The sequence below is a fragment of the Mytilus galloprovincialis genome, chromosome 14, assembly GCF_965363235.1.
Source record: "Mytilus galloprovincialis chromosome 14, xbMytGall1.hap1.1, whole genome shotgun sequence".
NCBI classification, from domain to species: Eukaryota; Metazoa; Mollusca; class Bivalvia; order Mytilida; family Mytilidae; genus Mytilus; species Mytilus galloprovincialis.
In genome coordinates, this window is record NC_134851.1 from 24655720 (window position 1) to 24674853 (window position 19134).

Here is a 19134-nt window from a genome sequence, read left to right on the forward strand (position 1 = left end):
ATTATGTATCGAATACTATAATTCATCCAGTTATCACCAGAGGCAATAAAATTGCCAAAGGGTAGATAATTTGTACCAGTATGTCATTTGTTAGTTAATAAGAGTGTTTACACAATAAAACCACTGTGTGAGAATTTTAGCAGTGTGGAAAGACAAAACATATGACAATTTATTTTGAAAAGGCTTTGGAGGCAGACAGGCTAGGGTAATAGTACTAACAGCAAGCAACCATTCCATTTTAAGCAGACTTTTATATTTCTGTATATTTCAAGGAACAAAACTCTGTCAATGCAATCAAATCTTGACTTTATATTTTACAAACAAGAATGTGTCCAAAGCACACGGATGCCCCACTCGCACTATTATTTTCCATGTTCAATGGACCATGAAATTGGATACAAAATATAATTAGGCATTAAAATTAGAAAGATAATATCATAGAAACATGTGTACTAAGTTTCAAGTTGATTGGACTTCAACTTCATCAAAAACTACCTTGACCAAAAACTTTAACCTGAAACATGCACTGTCATTTTCTATGTTCAGTGGACCATGAAATTGGGGTCAAAAGTTTAATTTGGCTTTAAAATTAGAAAGATCATATCATAAGGAACATGTGTACTAAGTGTCAAGTTGATTGGACTTCAGCTTCACCAAAAACTACCTTGACCAAAAACTTTAACCTGAAACATGCACTGTCATTTTCTATGTTCAGTGGACCATGAAATTGGGGTCAAAAGTTTAATTTGGCTTTAAAATTAGAAAGATCATATCATAAGGAACATGTGTACTAAGTGTCAAGTTGATTGGACTTCAGCTTCATCATAAACTACCTTGACCAAAAACTTTAACCTGAAGCGGGACAGACGGACGAACAGACAGACAGACAAACAGACGGACGGACAGAGGCACAGACCAGAAAACATAATGCCCCTCTACTATCGTAGGTGGGGCATAAAAATATTTCAAGAATTGTACACTTAAGAATGCTTATAATGCCATATTTTTATTTCCTAGGAACATAAGTCTTGTAAATCCAAGGGACATAAGTACAGCAAAATTATTTGATCAAAATTAATTTTTGAACTAGTCAAAGACAATTCTGTTATAAATGGACAGTTGCACAAATACATGCATGGACTTCAGGTATTTGCATTTCCTCAGCACAACTTGTGTTGGAGATGAAATTCATTATGAAATAAATGCATTCAATATGTTTTCACTGAAATTCGTATAAATAGAAAAAAAATGCAGGAATGAAATTTAAGACTAGACAGTTTACAGATTTGTAGGTTGCAGAGAGATTTGGGAATAGTATTTCACATCTGTAATGGAACCAAAAGCATTAAAATAATATGTCTATAAATTTCTGGTATATAGTTGTAAGACCATTGTTTTCCATCAGTTTGGAGAGGATAAATATAATTTACACCAACAAAAACATTATAATATTTGTAACACTCTTAAACATATCCATCCTCCAAAATGTGTTCGTTTAATATTTGTCACTGGAATTGTTTTCAAATAACATATGTAATTAATAATGATAGCCATGTTTTGTTTTTTTAAAGTATGGACACTATTGAGTCAACTTGTTTTGAAGTTCAGTAACATAAAATGGACATGTTTCATGGATTGGACACATTTTGGAGGATGGAGTTTCTGAGCGTAACATATTAATGGGTTAAAATAATAAAACTTGAGATAACTCAAAACTCCAAATAATTTGAAAAAAAAATCTAAGTGATATGAAATGATGTCAGGTTGTTTTCTTACCGAATACAAAAGCTGAAAATTGAAATTGTGATTGATATATTTTATAATTCAAATCCACATAGTGTAGAAAAATAACAAGTAGAGCTATGAGATATGGCTCAACAATGATACCCATTTAAAGCTTTTACACAATAAATCATATTCATACAAAGCCTGATAACAAAATTCAGGAAACACTGATTTTAATTGTAGATACCTAGAAAAATGTGACCAAAGTGGTTAGAGAAAATAACAGACCACAAAATTAACTATAGAAATAACAGACCACAAAATAACTGAAGAAATAACAGACCACAAAATAACTGAAGAAATAACAGACCAAAAAGTGACTAGAGAAATAGTAGACCACAAAGTGACTAGAGAAATAACAGACCAAAAAGTGACTAGAGAAATAACAGACTTCAAATTGGCTTGAGAAATGAAAGATTACAAAGTGGCTACAGAAATAATAGACTGCAAAGTGGCAACAGAAATAACAAACCACAAATTGCCTTAAGAGATAAGACCACAAATTGGCTAGAGAATGACAGTCCACAAATTGGCTAAAGAAATAATAAAACCACAAAGGGGCTTCAGAAATAACAGACAGCAAATTTGCAACAGAAACAACAGACCACAAACTGGCTTAAGAAATAACAAACAACAAAGTGACTAGAGTAATAATAGATGACAAAGTGGCTAGAGAAATAACAGAACACAAAGTGCAAAGAAATAAAATACCACAAAGAAACTAGAGAAATAATAGAAGACAAAGTGGCTAGAGAAATAACAGAACACAAAGTGGCAAGAAATAAAATACCACAAAGAAACTAGAGAAATAATAGAAGACAAAGTGGCTAGAGAAATAACAGAACACAAAGTGGCAAGAAATAAAATACCACAAAACAACTAGAGAAATAATAGAAGACAAAGTGGCTAGAGAAATAACAGAACACAAAGTGGCAAGAAATAAAATACCACAAAGAAACTAGAGAAATAATAGAAGACAAAGTGGCTAGAGAAATAACAGAACACAAAGTGGCAAGAAATAAAATACCACAAAGAAACTAGAGAAATAATAGATGACAAAGTGGCAAGAGAAATAACAGAACACAAAGTGGCAAGAAATAAAATACCACAAAGAAACTAGAGAAATAATAGAATACAAAGTGGCTAGAGAAATAACAGAACACAAAGTGGCAAGAAATAAAATACCACAAAGTAACTAGAGAAATTAAAGACATCAAAATGACCACAAAGTGGCTACAAAAATTTAAGACCAAAATATCCTCAATTAAACATAACAAAACTTATAACACAGCAAAATATTCCACTATCTTAAAAATACTTCATAACTTTTTTTTCTTATCATTGATGTTTGTAAACTGGTAAATATCATTGGGCCATGGCTAAGAAAGCCTCCATTTTTACATTGATTCTAATATATCTAAACAACAGGAATTGAATATAAATTTTCTGGTGGAGTTTGATCCATACACACCTCAGAAGATGATTCACTGGCTGTTTCTTTCCCCTCCTCAGCATCATAGTACTCTGATATTGAACAACTTTCTGTTGATAAAGACTGTGATAAAACATGGTCGTGGTCCTTCAAATAATAAATAAATAAAACTAAATGAATTGGCTTAGATATTGATTAACTAAAAATCTAATTAACATTTTTTCTAAATGTGTTTTAAAATGACATGCAAATAATATTAACATAATTAAAATTTGGATGTTTTCTGCTTTTCTTTTCCCTTTTTTTTTTTTTTTTTCAAAATGAAATTCTGATATGGCTTCAAATTAAAAGAAAAATATTAGTGCTGGTGAAGATTTTAGAAAGTTTACCCCAAGTCAGGGCTGTTCCATTAAAATGGAGGTTGACAGGTAGAAAGTTAGTTTTAATTTTTTGAGATGGGTTGATGGTAATTTAAGGTTTTATCATTGATTGGCAATTGATTGTTGGTATTCAACACCATTTCTATCACTGTAGGTCATATCATAATGGATTATTTTTTATTGTGGAAGACACCCAAGGCCATGTGCCTGAATCAAACTCATCAACCCATTGTTGAAAGCTTATAGTTGCAGTCAGCTGAAATTCGTAGCCGTTATCGGTAAAAATAATCTAAACTATCAATCGCGTTCACTCAAGATATAGTTTTTCACATTCCATTCAATAATCCTGACCTTCACATTTTCCAGAATGTTTTCCATTGTAATTTCGCCATCTTCTTTTCTATGAGGATCATTTGTTTACATATGACATTCGTCACTTACGCAGTTTCCGGAAATGTTCTTTTCATTGATGTGATAAGGTTTTCCGCGCTTTATGCAAATTTTATGAAATTGAACTCCACGGAAACACTTCTGGTAAAAACAATGGCGGATTCCACCATTCAAAATCCGTCTTGGAAAATGTGAAGGTCAGGATTATCACAGTGCAATCACTTCAAAGGTGTGTAGTCAGTATTGTTTTTTCTTTTTGCGATTTATGAATGGAATGTGAAAAACTATATCTCGAGTGAACGCGATTGAAAGTTTAGATTATTTTTACCGATAACCGCTACGCATTTCAGCTGACAGGGACTACAGTGATCAATGAAGATGAATTATACTTAGACCATTTGGCCATTAAGGTTCTGAAGAAATGATAACAAAAATCAGAGGCAGATAAAGGGGGGAATGATCCAAAGGTAAGAACCCATCCCTTTTTTTTTACAATCAATGCTTTTGAAAATAACTGGTTCCACCCCTGGAAGTAATGTGTAAGTCTTACCTTGTCTAGGTTTGGCACAGGTGATAAGATAGGTGATGATGGCGATATGATTGGTGAGCCTTACCTTGTCTAGGTTTGGAACAGGTGATAAGATAGGTGATGATGGTGATATGATTGGTGAGTCTTACCTTCTCTAGGTTTGGCACAGGTGATAAGATAGGTGATGATGGTGATATGATTGGTAAGTCTTACCTTGTCAAGGTTTGGCACAAGTGATAAGATAGGTGATGATGGTGATATAATTGGTGAGTCTTACCTTGTCTAGGTTTGGCATAGGTGATAAGATAGGTGATGATGGTGGGACAAGTTTTGTGTCTTACCCTGTCTGGGTTTGGCACAGGTGATAAGAAAGGTGATGATAGTGATATGATTGGTGAGTCTTACCTTGTCTAGGTTTGGCACAGGTGATAAGATAGGTGATGATGGTGGGACAAGTTTTGTGCCTTACCTTGTCTAGGTTTGGCACAGGTGATAAGATAGGTGATGATGGTGGGACACGTTTTGTATCTTACCTTGTCTAGGTTTGGCACAGGTGATAAGATAGGTGATGATGGTGGGACACGTTTTGTATCTTACCTTGTCTAGGTTTGGCACAGGTGATAAGATAGGTGATGATGGTGGGACAAGCTTTGTGTCACTGTGAACTGCAGACTCAGCATGAATCTTTGATAATTTATTTCTTAATTCTACATTCTGTCTCAATGCCTAAAAGTACAAATAAAATTGAGAAAGGAAACAAGGAATGTGTCAAAGAGACAACCCGACAAAAGAGCCCAAAACAGCCCACGGTTAATATAGTTTATTATGAAGTATATATTTCGTTACCATAAAATCAATTTGAAAATAAATAATAAATTCAAACAAGTAAATGCAGTGTGATAGATTTAGGAGCCAGCTGAAGGACGCCTGCGGGTGCAGGAGTTTCTCGCTACATTGAAGACCCATTGGTTGCCTTCAGCTGTTGTCTGCTTTATGGTCAGGTTGTTGTTGCTTTGACACATTCCCCATTTCCATTCTCAATTTTACATTATCAATTCTATAATTCAAGACACTCTGCTATAACTATACAGCCATCTTTGAACTTCAATAAAATGTCTGTTCAAACTTGCCCAATTCTTTAACCTTGTTACATTATTGATGTTCCTGTCTTTTTCTATTTTGCCTAATGTCCAATAACTTACTTCAATAAGATGTTTTCTATCTTGTGTAATGTCCAATAACTTAATTCAATAAGATACTTTTTATCTTGCCTAATGTCCAATAACTTACTTCAATAAGATATTTTCTATCTTGCCTAATGTCCAATAACTTACTTCAATAAGATATTTTCTATCTTGCCTAATGTCCAATAACTTACTTCATTAAGATATCTTCTATCTTGCCTAATGTCCAATAACTTACTTCAATAAGATATTTTCTATCTTGCCTAAGGTCCAATAACTTACTTCAATAAGATATTTTCTATCTTGCCTAATGTCCAATAACTTACTTCAATAAGATATTTTTAGCTTGCCTAAATGTCAAATAACTTACTTCAATAAGATATTTTCAAGCAAACTTGCCTTACTGTCAAATAACTCACTCCAATATGATTTATGTTAAAATCTGGCCTAACTGTCATATTACTTTCTTCAAGATAATGTCTTTTCAAACTTGCCTAACCATCAATTAATGTATTCCAATAAGATTTTTATTCAAACTTGCCCATCTGTCCACTAACTTACTTCAACTAAATGTTTATTCAAGCTTGCTGATGATCCAGACCAATTGTTATTATCTACGACAGCTTTCTTCAGGCGATCTCTTTCTGTTCCAATTATGTTCAGTAAAGATTTCAGATTATTATGAACTGAAAAAATTTTTTTTTTTATATGATCAATATATATATATATGAATTCAAAATTGAAACTATATAGTAAATAATGATACATCTCCAAAATAAACACAGAATGGAAAACTTTGTCTAGATCATTAGCGTACGTGAAACCAGATGCTCCACAGGGCGCTGCCTTATACGATCGCAGAGGTCAAACCCTGAACAGTTGGGGCAAATATGGACACAACATTCAAGCTTTGATACAGCTCTGAATTTGGATTGTGATTAAAAAGTTTACACAGCATAGGTTTCTGACACAGAATGAATGTGGTCTAATGAACTTAAAATATTTTTTTTTACCTATATGGTCCAATATCCAAAATCTTAATACATAGTCATGGATTGATTCAGCATATCAAAGAATCCCAAGAATTAAATTTTTGATGAAATCAAACAAATTTTAATTTTGAACACTTTTGACCTCAATGTGGACCAATTTGATAACAGGGCTGAAAAATCTTAATACCTTAGATATAGCATACCTAGGAACCCCATAAATTCATTTTTTGTTTTAACTCAAACAAAGTTAAATTTTGGACCCCAATTTGGACTAACTTGAAAACTGGGCCCATAATCAAAAATCTTAATACATGTTTAGATTCAGCATATTAATGAAAGCCAATAATTCAATTTTTGTTAAAATCGAACTAAGTTTCATTTTAGACCCTTTGGACCATAATGTAGACCAATTTGAAAACAGGCCCCAAAATTAAAAAATCTAAAATTACATACATTGTTAGATTCGGCATATCAAAGAATCTCAATAATTCAATTTTTGATCAAATCAAAGTTAATTTTGGACCCTTTGAACCTCATGTGGACCAATTTAAAAATGAGGACCAAATTCCAAAAAATTAATACACAGTTATATTCAGCATATTTAAGAACCCTAAAAATTCAAGAATAAAACTCCATTGAAATTGGTCAAGAAACAAGCAATTTAAACAAAGTATTAGAAAAGTATTGTTTTTGGCCCCTCATTCCGAAACAGTTTAGGCCATAACCCCCAAAGTCAATCCCAACCTTCCTTTATTGAAATGGAAACCTATGGTACAATTTCAAAAAGATACATACACTTACACACAAGTTTTTGTCTCGAAACTAGAAAAAATACTTATTATGACCCCTTTTGGGCCCCTTGTTCCTTAACTATTGGGATAAAAAAAAAATCAATCCCAACCTTCCTTTAGTGGTTATAAAACTTAAGTCAAAATTTTATTGATTTCTATTAACTTATATTAAAGTTATTATCCGGAAACCATCCGTTTTCGGTGTCACAAAGGCACCATCCAAAAAAAATAGATTTTGAAAGACAGATAATTTGGTCCATAGGAAAAAATTACAAAGTAATTTTTGGGGGGAACTCATAATGAAACTCCTCTTACCAACCCCTTTTCTAGATGTCTTTTGTTTAAATTTATAATTCAACAACAACAAAAACTACTTCCCAAGTATATGGAGATCTAGATGATTTTTTCCCCCTTCTTAACTTAACATACCTTTCTCTGCCTTTATCACAAAAGTTTCTCTTAATTTGCTATCATTAACATAAGTGTCTTGACTACTGAGAAATGAGTCATTCCCACTGGTATAGTGTGCATCAGACATGCTGCTGGGTCTCGTTCTGCTCATCTCAAAATGTACAAGGTTTGGATTGGAAGAACTGGTTCTCATGAGATCATTATCGGTCAGCGAGGTGTCACTTGACTTTTTCTCTTTTCGTTTACTCCTTAGTCCTAGTCCACGACTTTTCTTCTTCAAATCATTTGGTTCACTTTCAGCCTCCTGAAACACACATAAAAAAAATGTTTACTACAATAAATTTATTATACATTTTTTTGTAATAGGGAAGCCAGTCGAAGTGGAAGGGGTGCGCCCTAAAAAAAATTGTCCAAATTTAATAGGAAGAAACTTTATACAAACTGTTCACTGACATTGTACACACATTCATGAATGTTACACATTATTTTTATTTAAAAACACATTTTATTTATACACTTACCATTAGAATAGTTTACACTAATTTTAAGATAAAGACAATTAGAACAATTATAGATTAACTCTGAATTTAGTAACTTCATTTGCATTGTACTATGTTTGATTCATTTTCTGTTCAACATTACATAATGATATAGAGTATCCCATAGCAACGTCAACAATGGACAATTATGACGTCATAATCAAGATACCTATTTTTTGTACTTCAGGGGTTCTAATTTTGTATACTTTGTTCTGATGACGCCGATCTAATTGTGAACAACATGTCAACAATTAAAGCTGCAGTTTACCAAAGTGTTGTTGTTGTCAATACAGCGGTACAATAAATTAAGAAAAATTCTGGCATTGTAAAAAACTTGCAAAAGAAAAATAAAAATAACGACTCATATTAAAAAATTTATGTCAGGATTTGTATGCATCATTACCTGAAACATGTTCGAATTTGGAATAATAAACCTTGTCTTTAATTACACATAGAAAGATACGGTATGAGTGCCAATGAGACAACTCTCCATCTAAATAACAATTTATAAAAGTAACTTTAAAGTCCATTATAAAACAGAAGCAATTATAAATTTATGAATTTGCAGTATTTGATGCAGTCAAAGTATCAGGAGACTACTGATCTGATCTTAAACATCAATTGGATTCTACCTTGCCCTTTCTTCCACTTTGCTTAAATAACAATTGTAAATTAATTATCTGAGGAACTTACACATTTACATCCAATACATATGTAAACATGTGCCAATGCTATTCTTTTGTGTTGAAGGCTGTACCTTGACCTATAATGGTTTACTTTTATAAATTGTTATTTGGATGGAGAGTTGTCTCATTGGCACTCATACCACATCTTCCTATATCTATTTAAAATTCTTTAAGCCAAAGCATTTAAAATACAATGTAACATTTGTTTAATGAATAGAATAGGTAACCAAATAACACATTTTGAAAAGATATATGTTTTAGAGACTACAGAGTAAAGCATAGGTAACTTTAAGAGTTCTAGGACAAAAGGTAAATCAAAATGGTAAGCATTATACCTGCCACCTTTTGGAGCCTCAAAGTTGTAGATCTTTAGTTCACATAAAGAAGAGATTATGCGTGAAAACCTTTTTTCATTGTTAATTTTGAAATAAGATTCAAAGCATATTAAGATTTCAGCACAAACAGATAAAATTAAATGATATCTACCAGGCTTTAATTAGTTATGTCTTTTTAATATGCAAATATGCATTATTTCATTGTTTTTGCACTATGGTGATAACCAACACAGAAAATACTACCAAAACAAATAAAAACACGAAAGAGAATAAAGTGATTGATTGTTAAGTAGGAATATTTTGATCTTCCTAGTCCTTAATAGACAAGAGGACCAAAAGGGAAGATTTCAAATTATTACAGGTCTCCCTAGTCCCTAATAGACAAGAGGTCCAAAAGGGAAGATTTCAAATTATTACAGGTGAAATAAGAAGTCTCCCTCCTAGAACTAGTGTGTATGCACTAAACTTATGTAACCTTCAAACCATAAACATTGATAATGTTTTTCCTAAACTTTTGTTATTGATAAGATTTGTTCTTTATAGAAATATTTTCCAAGGGGGGTTAATGATTTTCATTATAACAGTGTGATTCTTTTGATCTCATATCTGCATTAGTCAAAACTCAAGTCTTGTAGATATGAATCTGCTTTTGTGATGTCACAAAAATGTGACCATTACCAATTTCACCTTAAGGATGTTTGCTCCTCTACTTTTTGATTTTTTGCCAGATTTTCGGATTCCTCTGGTTTTAACCATGTATTCATGGTATTGACATTTAAACAAAATTGCCCACTAACCCCTACTTTTCTTTTCATATTTTTATTAAATATTATTTAAAAAGCCATATTTCAAAATCTTATGAAATCCTTGTTATTTTTTCATAGTTTTTTAAACAAAAAAGGTGCCAATGTTAAGTCTAAGAAAAATCTAGAGAGAATGATTTCCCGCCAAATTTTCAACAGCTTATATCTCGAAAACAAGCACACGGACCCTCCATTTTTTCTGCTTTTTTACTTTCTTTATTTAGATACTTTCAATTTATAACACAGTCTTTTAAAAAGCTTGTTATTTTTAAACAGAGTAGCGAACATCCTTAAACAAGTGAAACTGCGAGCTACTGCTCACTGATGATACCCCCGCCGCAAGTGGATAATATTAATAGTGTAAAAATATGCAAGTGTTCGGTAAACAGGAAGTTGTCGAGTGATGAATCTGAAAACGCATCACACGGTATAGCTGACTTATATAAATCCTGAAACCAAATTTCAGAAATCCTTGTATTGTAGTTCCTGAGAAAAATGTGACAAAAATTTTCAACTTGGCTATCATGTGTAAAATCATACAAGTGTTCGGTAAACAGGAAGTTGTCGAGTGATGAATCTGAAAACGCATCACACGGTATAGCTGACTTATATAAATCCTGAAACCAAATTTCAGAAATCCTTGTATTGTAGTTCCTGAGAAAAATGTGACGAAAATTTTCAACTTGGCTATCATGTGTAAAATCAGACAAGTGTTCGGTAAACAGGAAGTTGTCAAGTGATGAATCTGAAAACGCATCACACGGTATGGCTGACATATATAAATGTTGATACCAAATTACAGAAAGGGTGGATGTGTAGTTCCTGAGAAAAATGTGACGAAAGTTTCATGGGATGGACTGACTGACGGACGGACTGACGGACTGATGGACGGACTGACTGACGGACAGAGGTAAAACAGTATACCCCCCCTTTTTTAAAGCGGGGGTATAATAAAGCGGGGGTATAAAAAGGAATATATTCTATTTGCAGATCATAAGAAAAGAGAGATAAGATTTGTTTACATATCATCTAGAAATCATTCACTTGAAAAGTGTCTTCCCGAAATAGAGTAGACACACTAAACGAAAGGGGCATTGATAAATTCATGGCATCAAGACGATGCACAGAAACAATTAATATAGTATTTGAATAAAAAGCTAATATGGGTGGATGTTGCAGCTCAGCTGAAAATGAAAAGAATAGATAGAACTTCAAAGCAGTGTGAAGTCAAGATAGATGCTTAAACAACAAAATATAGAAAATGTTACGGCGAAGCAATTTCCTAATCCTGTCCCCTTTTGAGAATGTCTCAATCCATTGGGAGTTCCTGAAATTCTCTCTTTTTTCTTCTCAATGTTGCATGAATTCCAAATGTGTGACTTTGGCATCTAGAATATTTTTTAAAAATATCATGTTGGACAAATTTATCTATGTGTACAGTGAACTGAATTTGTCATAAACTTAATACAGTCCAAGGTATAGGAGCATTTAAAAAGAGTTTAAGAATCAATACACCTGGCAAAAAGTCAAGTTATTGCTGATAACTCTATCTAAATGCACTTAAAATTTAAAACTATATCCTATGCAATTTCATTAAGTAATCAGAACTTCCTTTGAACTTTTATTGTACTTCAAATCAGAAGAAGTTTATACATATATAACTACCACAAATTTGATGAAAAATTTTTCAATATAATTCTAAATAATCTACATTTGAATTTCATCTATGCCCATGAACAGCAGGTCCTGGGATATCAATTTTTATGAATTTCCAGGATACTGTGTAACTGTTCCGGACCATATGAGTATTTGGACCATACGCGTATGGTCATGACCATATGCGTATATTCATATGGTCCGACCATACGCGTATGGTCCGACAGTACGCGTATGGTCGGACCATATGAGTATAATACTCGTTTGGTTATTAACGGGCCGGACCATATGAGTATTTGGACCATATAGGTATATTTATTTTTCCAAATTACATTATAAACGTTTCAATAATACAAGAACTTTATCTAAAAAAAACAGTGATGGTTTAAAACATGGGGGGGGTTGGAAGGCAGTTTTTGTCAGCACCCGCCACCCAGACAATTGTAATTGAGAATTATAGTGCATTATAGTGTGAAAAGTTGCTCTGATACCCATCACCCATGTATTATTAATACAATGTGCCTTCCAACCCCCCATACATTTTTTTCTGGAATCGCCCTTATTACAACTAGTGTCCATTTAAGAAGAGGTTTTAATACCAAAACATAGTTCATTAAAAGAAACAATTAGTTAACAGGTTTACAATATGGAACATTTGGTGTGAGCAAAGCCAAAGGAAAAAAACTAAATTACCTCTATAACAGAGTCTGGTGTTAATGGTATATTTCGAAGTTGTTCTAAATCATCCCTTAATTCACATAGAATGGTCTGGGTCTCATTCAAACCTGTAAAAGAATTGAATTGCAATCACATTTCAGTTTGCGTAAAGATATTTCATTTACCATATAAATGTCTAATTTTTTTTTTATGTATTTGGCTTTACTGAAACTTGTATATCCAAATTCATATCACATATTTATTTTTATCACAATGTCCAGATTTCAATTAACATTACACATATATACATGTATATTCTCAAAATTTGTCATGTACTTTGCTTTCCTGAATCTTGGGTTTTAGTTGACCTAGATTTTTACCAACGTTAAAATACAGCTTTATTTAACTCGTGTACCTATACACTTCATTGTAAATCCTTTTAGAGGGGAGGTTGGAGGGGTCCTGATCCTGAAATCCCAGGCTTAAAAACATGAAATCCTGAAGTCCTGATTTAAAGAAATTAAAATCCTGAAGTCCTGATTTAAAGAAATTAAAATCCTGAAGTCCCAAAATTCATAAAAAGGATTACTGGATCGCGAAAGGACAAATCCTGCAATCCTGCGCTAAAAAACAACCGATCCTGGAGTAAAGGTCCTTCCCCCCCTCCTTTTAATATGATAATATTTTTTCAACACAGGCTTTCTTGTATTTATGACAAGGTCAAATCATGAAGAGTTTCATACTCTGAACTATATGCTAGTAATATTTGACACTGAATATTAAGGGCTGTTCTGGAAATAAATTCATAGGAAAGGGGAGGGGTGTGTTGGTGGACATTTTGGTGGGTTGAAATTTTAATTGAATATTTGATATTATTGTTCAGGCTGTATTGTCAGAATAAATATTAGCCATCAAATTTTAACAGAAGCGTCTTCAACCTCCCCTACCCTCAAATTCAATAAAAATTCTGCAAGAGTCAATCAAAAGACTTTGTTGTGATTTTTAATATGTGGCATTGCCTTACAATGTTAAAAATCCTACATCAGTCATTATTTCTGTAGGCCAAGAACTGTTTTTTCTTCTTTTTGTGAGTTCATAACTCATGGGGCTAATTCATTTTCTAATATGATTTTTCCTACCTTTATCACAGTGTTCAAATCCAGCTGAGTCCATCACCCATGTAGCTACACGACTTTGTTGGACGTCAATTTTCTTAAAACTTGATTGCCTTATAACATCTGCACTTAATTTGTGTTCTCTTCCTTTATCTATAATAAAGATGGTAAGACTTTTTCAAACTTTGCCTCTTGTTATTTGATATCTGCATAAGTTGGCAACTTTTCTCGAGATATGTATAAAATACAAATGTACATTGTCTTATCAGGGCCTTTTATAGCCGACTATGCGGTATAGGCTTTGCTCATTGTTGAAGGCTGTACGGTGACCTATAGTTGTTAATGTCTGTGTCATTTTGGTTATTTGTGGATAGTTGTCTCATTGGCAATCATACCACATCTTCTTTTTTATATTGACAAACATATTAAATTCAACCCCATTCTTAATGTGTCTGCTCAAAATGAGCAGCCTTTAAAATCTATGGTTGTTATTGGTTCCTGTCTTCCTTTATCATGTTCATTTATTTTTCTTGCTGGTTTTTACTGCTGTCTTCTCTTTAAATGTAGTCATGTTAATGCCTTTTAAAGCTTACTATCTGTTACAAGTTTTGCTCATTGATAAACACTGAACAGATCCCTATCGTTGCTTTTGTGGGATACTCCTCATTAGTTACATATCATGAACTACATAGTTTATGCTCAGTAAAATAGCTAGGGCTATTCTGTTTCGATGTACCTCACCTGAGGAAAATTGAATCTCATAGTTGCGAGTGTTTGAAATGTTAATTTGGAATTTTTCAAATTTAAATAGCATAGAATTAAATTGCTCTGGTAACATGCCAACCACAATCATAGCTTAAATCAGACACACAGGAAAGTTTCATGATATGCAATATTCAAAGGTCTTTGAGTGGCGATATGTTTTGTTAATTTTTTACTAATTTTACCTGTAGAAAATCCAATGTCTTCTGTTGGTGAAGTAATGTCAGTAAGCTTGGGTGATTCTTTAGTTCCAAACGCTATCACATGTTGTCGGTATAGACGGTGATGTTTTAGTCTCTGTATCCATTCCTCAAATGATCTGTTATCTTTAACCTAAAAATAAATTAATTATGAAAATTTAATAAATGGAAACAAGGGATTTTGGAAAATATTTGATATACATGTACTGCAAATTCAGAAATTATTGAGTGATTATGTGATTATTGTGATTTTGATATTTCAGACTTATTTTTTCCAATATTGAGAAAAATCATGCTTGACTCATGTAAAAAAAATCAAAATGCAAGCATATAATGCAATAATAAAAACATCGCAATAACATTGCAATAATTTCTGTCAGAATTGAAAGTATATAAAATTGTTAATTTTTCAAGGTTTAGTATTTCTGTCAGGTTTGCATTGAAAAAAAATTTGAATTTTTAGAAATACTGAGGCTTTTCTACCCCAGGCATAGATTACCTTAGCTGTATTTGGCAACACTTTTAGGAATTTTGGATCTCAATGCTCTTCAACATCGTACTTTATTTGGCTTTTTTTTTTTTTTTTTTTTTTTTAACTTTTTTGGATTCGAGCGTCACTGATGAGTCTTTTGTAGACCAAATGCGTGTCTGGCATATATCTAAAATTTAGTCCTGGTATCTATGATGAGTTTATTTACTCAATCTTGACTACAGTTTGCATTTTTCCCCTTTTTCTTTTGATCATATTGTAAATTTATGTTTTTCTTTAAAGTTTAATTTTTGTTATAAAATTTAATTTTTATTATGGTTTTTAATGCTGAAGCTAGAAGACAAATGTAAAGAAAAGTTATTTTTCTTGTAATGTGTCATTTATGTTGATGAATGGAAAATAAAATTCATATTACAGATTTTTGATTTACTTTGATAAATTGTGACTTGGATGGAAAGTTGTCTCATTGACACTCATACCACATCTTCCTATATCTATTTTGAAGCTGGAGTTCATATTTTTTTTTAATTTAAATTAACAGAATGATTTGACTTACTTTAACATGATAAACGATATCTTCAGCGTCAATATCAATTCTGTGTCTGTGTCGTTTGAAGGCTATCACAGACAAACCAATGTCAATGACTCCATGGAATTTTCCTTTCTGTATCTGAAATTCAATATAAAATATTGTAAGTTATAATATATTTTGTTATGAAAAAAAAATGGATCTATCATAACAGCTGCCCCTATAAGAATTTTGTAAACAGGAATTTGATAAGGGATGGATGCAGGTTTATATCAAATTTCATGAAGATCTGATTTGTAATTCCTGAGAAAAAACACAACCTTCATTTTATATGTATCTCCCTCATGCAAAGCTCTGATTCCTTTCACGGATTTGGCTATACTTTTTGGACCTTTTGGATTATAGCTCTTCATCTTTTATATAAGCTTTGGATTCCAATATTTTGGCCACGAGCATCACTGAAGAGACATGCATTGTCGAAATGGGCATCTGGTGCAAGAAAATTGGTACAGTTAATTTTATTATACATCATCGCCATCAATATTTTTTTGTTTAGATTATAAAATTATTCAGTAAACAGGGAGAAGATAAGTGATGAATATGAAAAAAACATCCAAAATTTTATTAGGAATTATAGTTCCAGAGAAAATTGTGACCAACATTAATTGGGATGGACAGATTAACAGATGTAAACCAGTTTTTCTATTTTCCGAGCTATTTTCACATTTATTGATCGGTGTGAGAAAAATGTTTCTCCTCACAAGTGATTTTTTTTGTTCTCAGCTAATGACTGGTCCAAATCTAATTATGACATCAAATTTTCCTGTTTTTTTTCTGAATTTTCTATTGTGACTTCATGAAGGCGACCATGCATGATGATGTCACATATAAAGAACACGCTTTCTGCAAATTTTTGAAAAAGGATATAAACCATGAGAGAAACAAATTCCATCACTATAACTCGTGGATTAGAATATTTCTTCACTCTCATCAATTCAATTTTACTTATTTAAAGAGCTCGGCAAGCCTAACACTTAAAATATTAAAATTAAACTGTCTCGTGTGGAGAAATATCATAACACACGTGTTGCAGTGGGAGAATCTATATTTCCTTAGTTGAAAAAATAGTAACCAGAGACACAATAATAATAACAGGTCAAAGGTCAAACCATTGTGTTTGTACTTACATCTCCTGGAGCTTTAGCATAAAACAACTTTCCTTTCTCCAAGAAGAAAAACCTCTACAATAAAGAAAAAACAATTACATATATAAGAAAAGAAATGTCAGAAAATGAGAACAAAAAGATTCTTAACAAATGTAATAATCACCTCATATTTGTAGGGTTCATGTATATTAACTTAGTGTTGGTGGTCAACACCTCTTTTAGAACAATTGATTATGCCATGGCCTCTAATTTTTATTATTTGAAGATGCCCGAGTACCTGAAAGATCTATGGACCTTCTGCAGAAAGCTGTAGCTATTCAATATTGATCCCTGCTAGTTTGTAGGACTGTACAATTTCTGTAAAACTGTAGCCTTAGAATTTTCAATATCACACACAAGTCAATAGATGTGAATGCATGTTAATCTTTTGTGTTAAAATGTAAGTCACTTAATGAATTATTATTGCTTGTGCTATAAAACTTCTCACTAAATTGATTCAGGGTTTTTCAAGTCCAACTGAACTTGACAATATTCGTATAATGTGACTACCAGCAAAATAATTTGTTATTAAGAGCATTTTGTTGTTTGCTATTAATAGGCAACAGGTCAAAATTAAAGTTATGTTAATCATTGTTTATGTCATTTTTGTTTTCATAATTGACAACATTTAGAGAAAAAGTACCTTGTGCCATCCTTTCAGAGGCCATCTTCTTTTTTTCATCATGTAACTTTGATAATTGCCAGGTTTATCATCACAAGTTTGTCCATCTTTCAGTCCTTCAACTATTTCCCAATCTTGTCTAGCTTTCCTTCGTTTCCTACTTTTAGAAGCTGTTGACTTTGTTTCTAGTAGTTCCTTCTTCAAAACAGGGACACCACCACCATGACCAGAATGACTAGGTTGTGAACTTGTAATGGAAAAGTCGTCATCACTGTTCTCCTGAATGAAAGAAAAATAACATTTGATAAATCAGTTTTCTATAACCCTATCTTACAGGAATGTACAAATGAAGACGTTGCAATGCTTCTTTATACATGATATACATATAACTGTAATACTTATACCACTCCATGTTTTCGATCATTTTTTCCAACTTTTGTCACATCAAAACAAAACCCAAAAGCAAAAGAACAGTATTTTTATGTACCAGTCTTGTATTACAACTTCAGTTTCCGGTGCATGTTAAAACATGGAGGGAAACAAAACAGTCCATTTTTTCTGAATTTTTTTCTAGACTCAATTTTTTCTATTTGATTATCGATTTATGCTGAATTGAAACATATATATAGATTTAAAAAAAAATCTTGCATGTTTTTGGGGACATCAATCCAGGAAAGTGGAAGGATATAATGTTTACTGGAAGTGGTGCAGCCTAGTAAAAACAGCAAACAGGAAGTAAAAAAAAAAATGTTTTGACTTCAGGGTTACATTTCTTTTTATTCTTCGTAGCTTGACCCACTTTTTTTTCCCGATTAAATCACAATTTCACATTAGTACATACATGAGGCCACCCTTAAAAAATTGTTTGTTTGGCATTGCCGACCCACACTATCAGCAGGTGGGTAGGTAGGTAGGGATTTTTTTTTTTTTTTTTTTACATTTAAAAGCCTTATACATGTAAATCATGAAGTCTCCAGATCAATGTTGTCTAAAGCATTGCAGCATTGTTGTGTGTACATGCTGGTGGCTTCTTTGAAAGGGGTCAACCATCAATGTCACATTCTACATCATATGGATAATTTCACGTAAGACGGTCAGTTTTATTGGCAAAGTTAACCAAAGTACCCAGAAAAAAAACACAGAACTGAGGCAGGAAACTGACAAATTAACCATATAAAATGTATGACGTGATAATTGAACTTTTATTGTGGGACTGCCCATTGAACAGAGGCCTGATGTCACATCTTGAAGTTGTGGTCACAGTTTGGTAAAATTACCATAAGTTAAATGGCTCAACCACTACAGCTCCTTGTACAAATGGACAAAGATTTAAAACTTTGCTTTGGTTTTATAAACATTACTTTCTACACCATATGGGTAATTTCATGGCAGTCAGTTTTAGTGCCGTACTAAACCGTAGTACTTGAAGGAAAATGCCAACCTGTGGGAGGAAACTGACTAACCTTATCACATATGACATGAAAATCAAACCTTAATTTTGCAACTGCCCAACTAGGGCTCAAACCAATACCTGGAGGCTAGTAATCATACATGTAAGGTGTGACGAACTACCATACAAACACGCCTACTTCCCCTAATAAGTTTTGAGGATAAAGGATCTGTTCCAAATTAGGAAAGCAA

The 19134-nt window shown here is 32.6% G+C and overlaps 1 protein-coding gene across 1 annotated transcript in view; it reads right to left on the reverse strand.

The window, feature by feature from the left end:
- The window catches only part of LOC143058846 (oxysterol-binding protein-related protein 6-like), a 65227-nt gene that overhangs the window by 15864 nt on the left and 30229 nt on the right, over nt 1–19134 (reverse strand). The window contains exons 3-12 of the mRNA XM_076232320.1: nt 17515–17772; nt 16854–16907; nt 15694–15807; nt 14633–14780; nt 13710–13838; nt 12607–12698; nt 7913–8198; nt 6262–6386; nt 5114–5242; nt 3257–3364 (exon numbers count right to left, since the gene is read on the reverse strand). Coding sequence (XP_076088435.1) covers nt 3257–3364; nt 5114–5242; nt 6262–6386; nt 7913–8198; nt 12607–12698; nt 13710–13838; nt 14633–14780; nt 15694–15807; nt 16854–16907; nt 17515–17772 — 1443 coding nt within the window. The remainder of the gene's footprint in view (nt 1–3256; nt 3365–5113; nt 5243–6261; nt 6387–7912; nt 8199–12606; nt 12699–13709; nt 13839–14632; nt 14781–15693; nt 15808–16853; nt 16908–17514; nt 17773–19134) is intronic.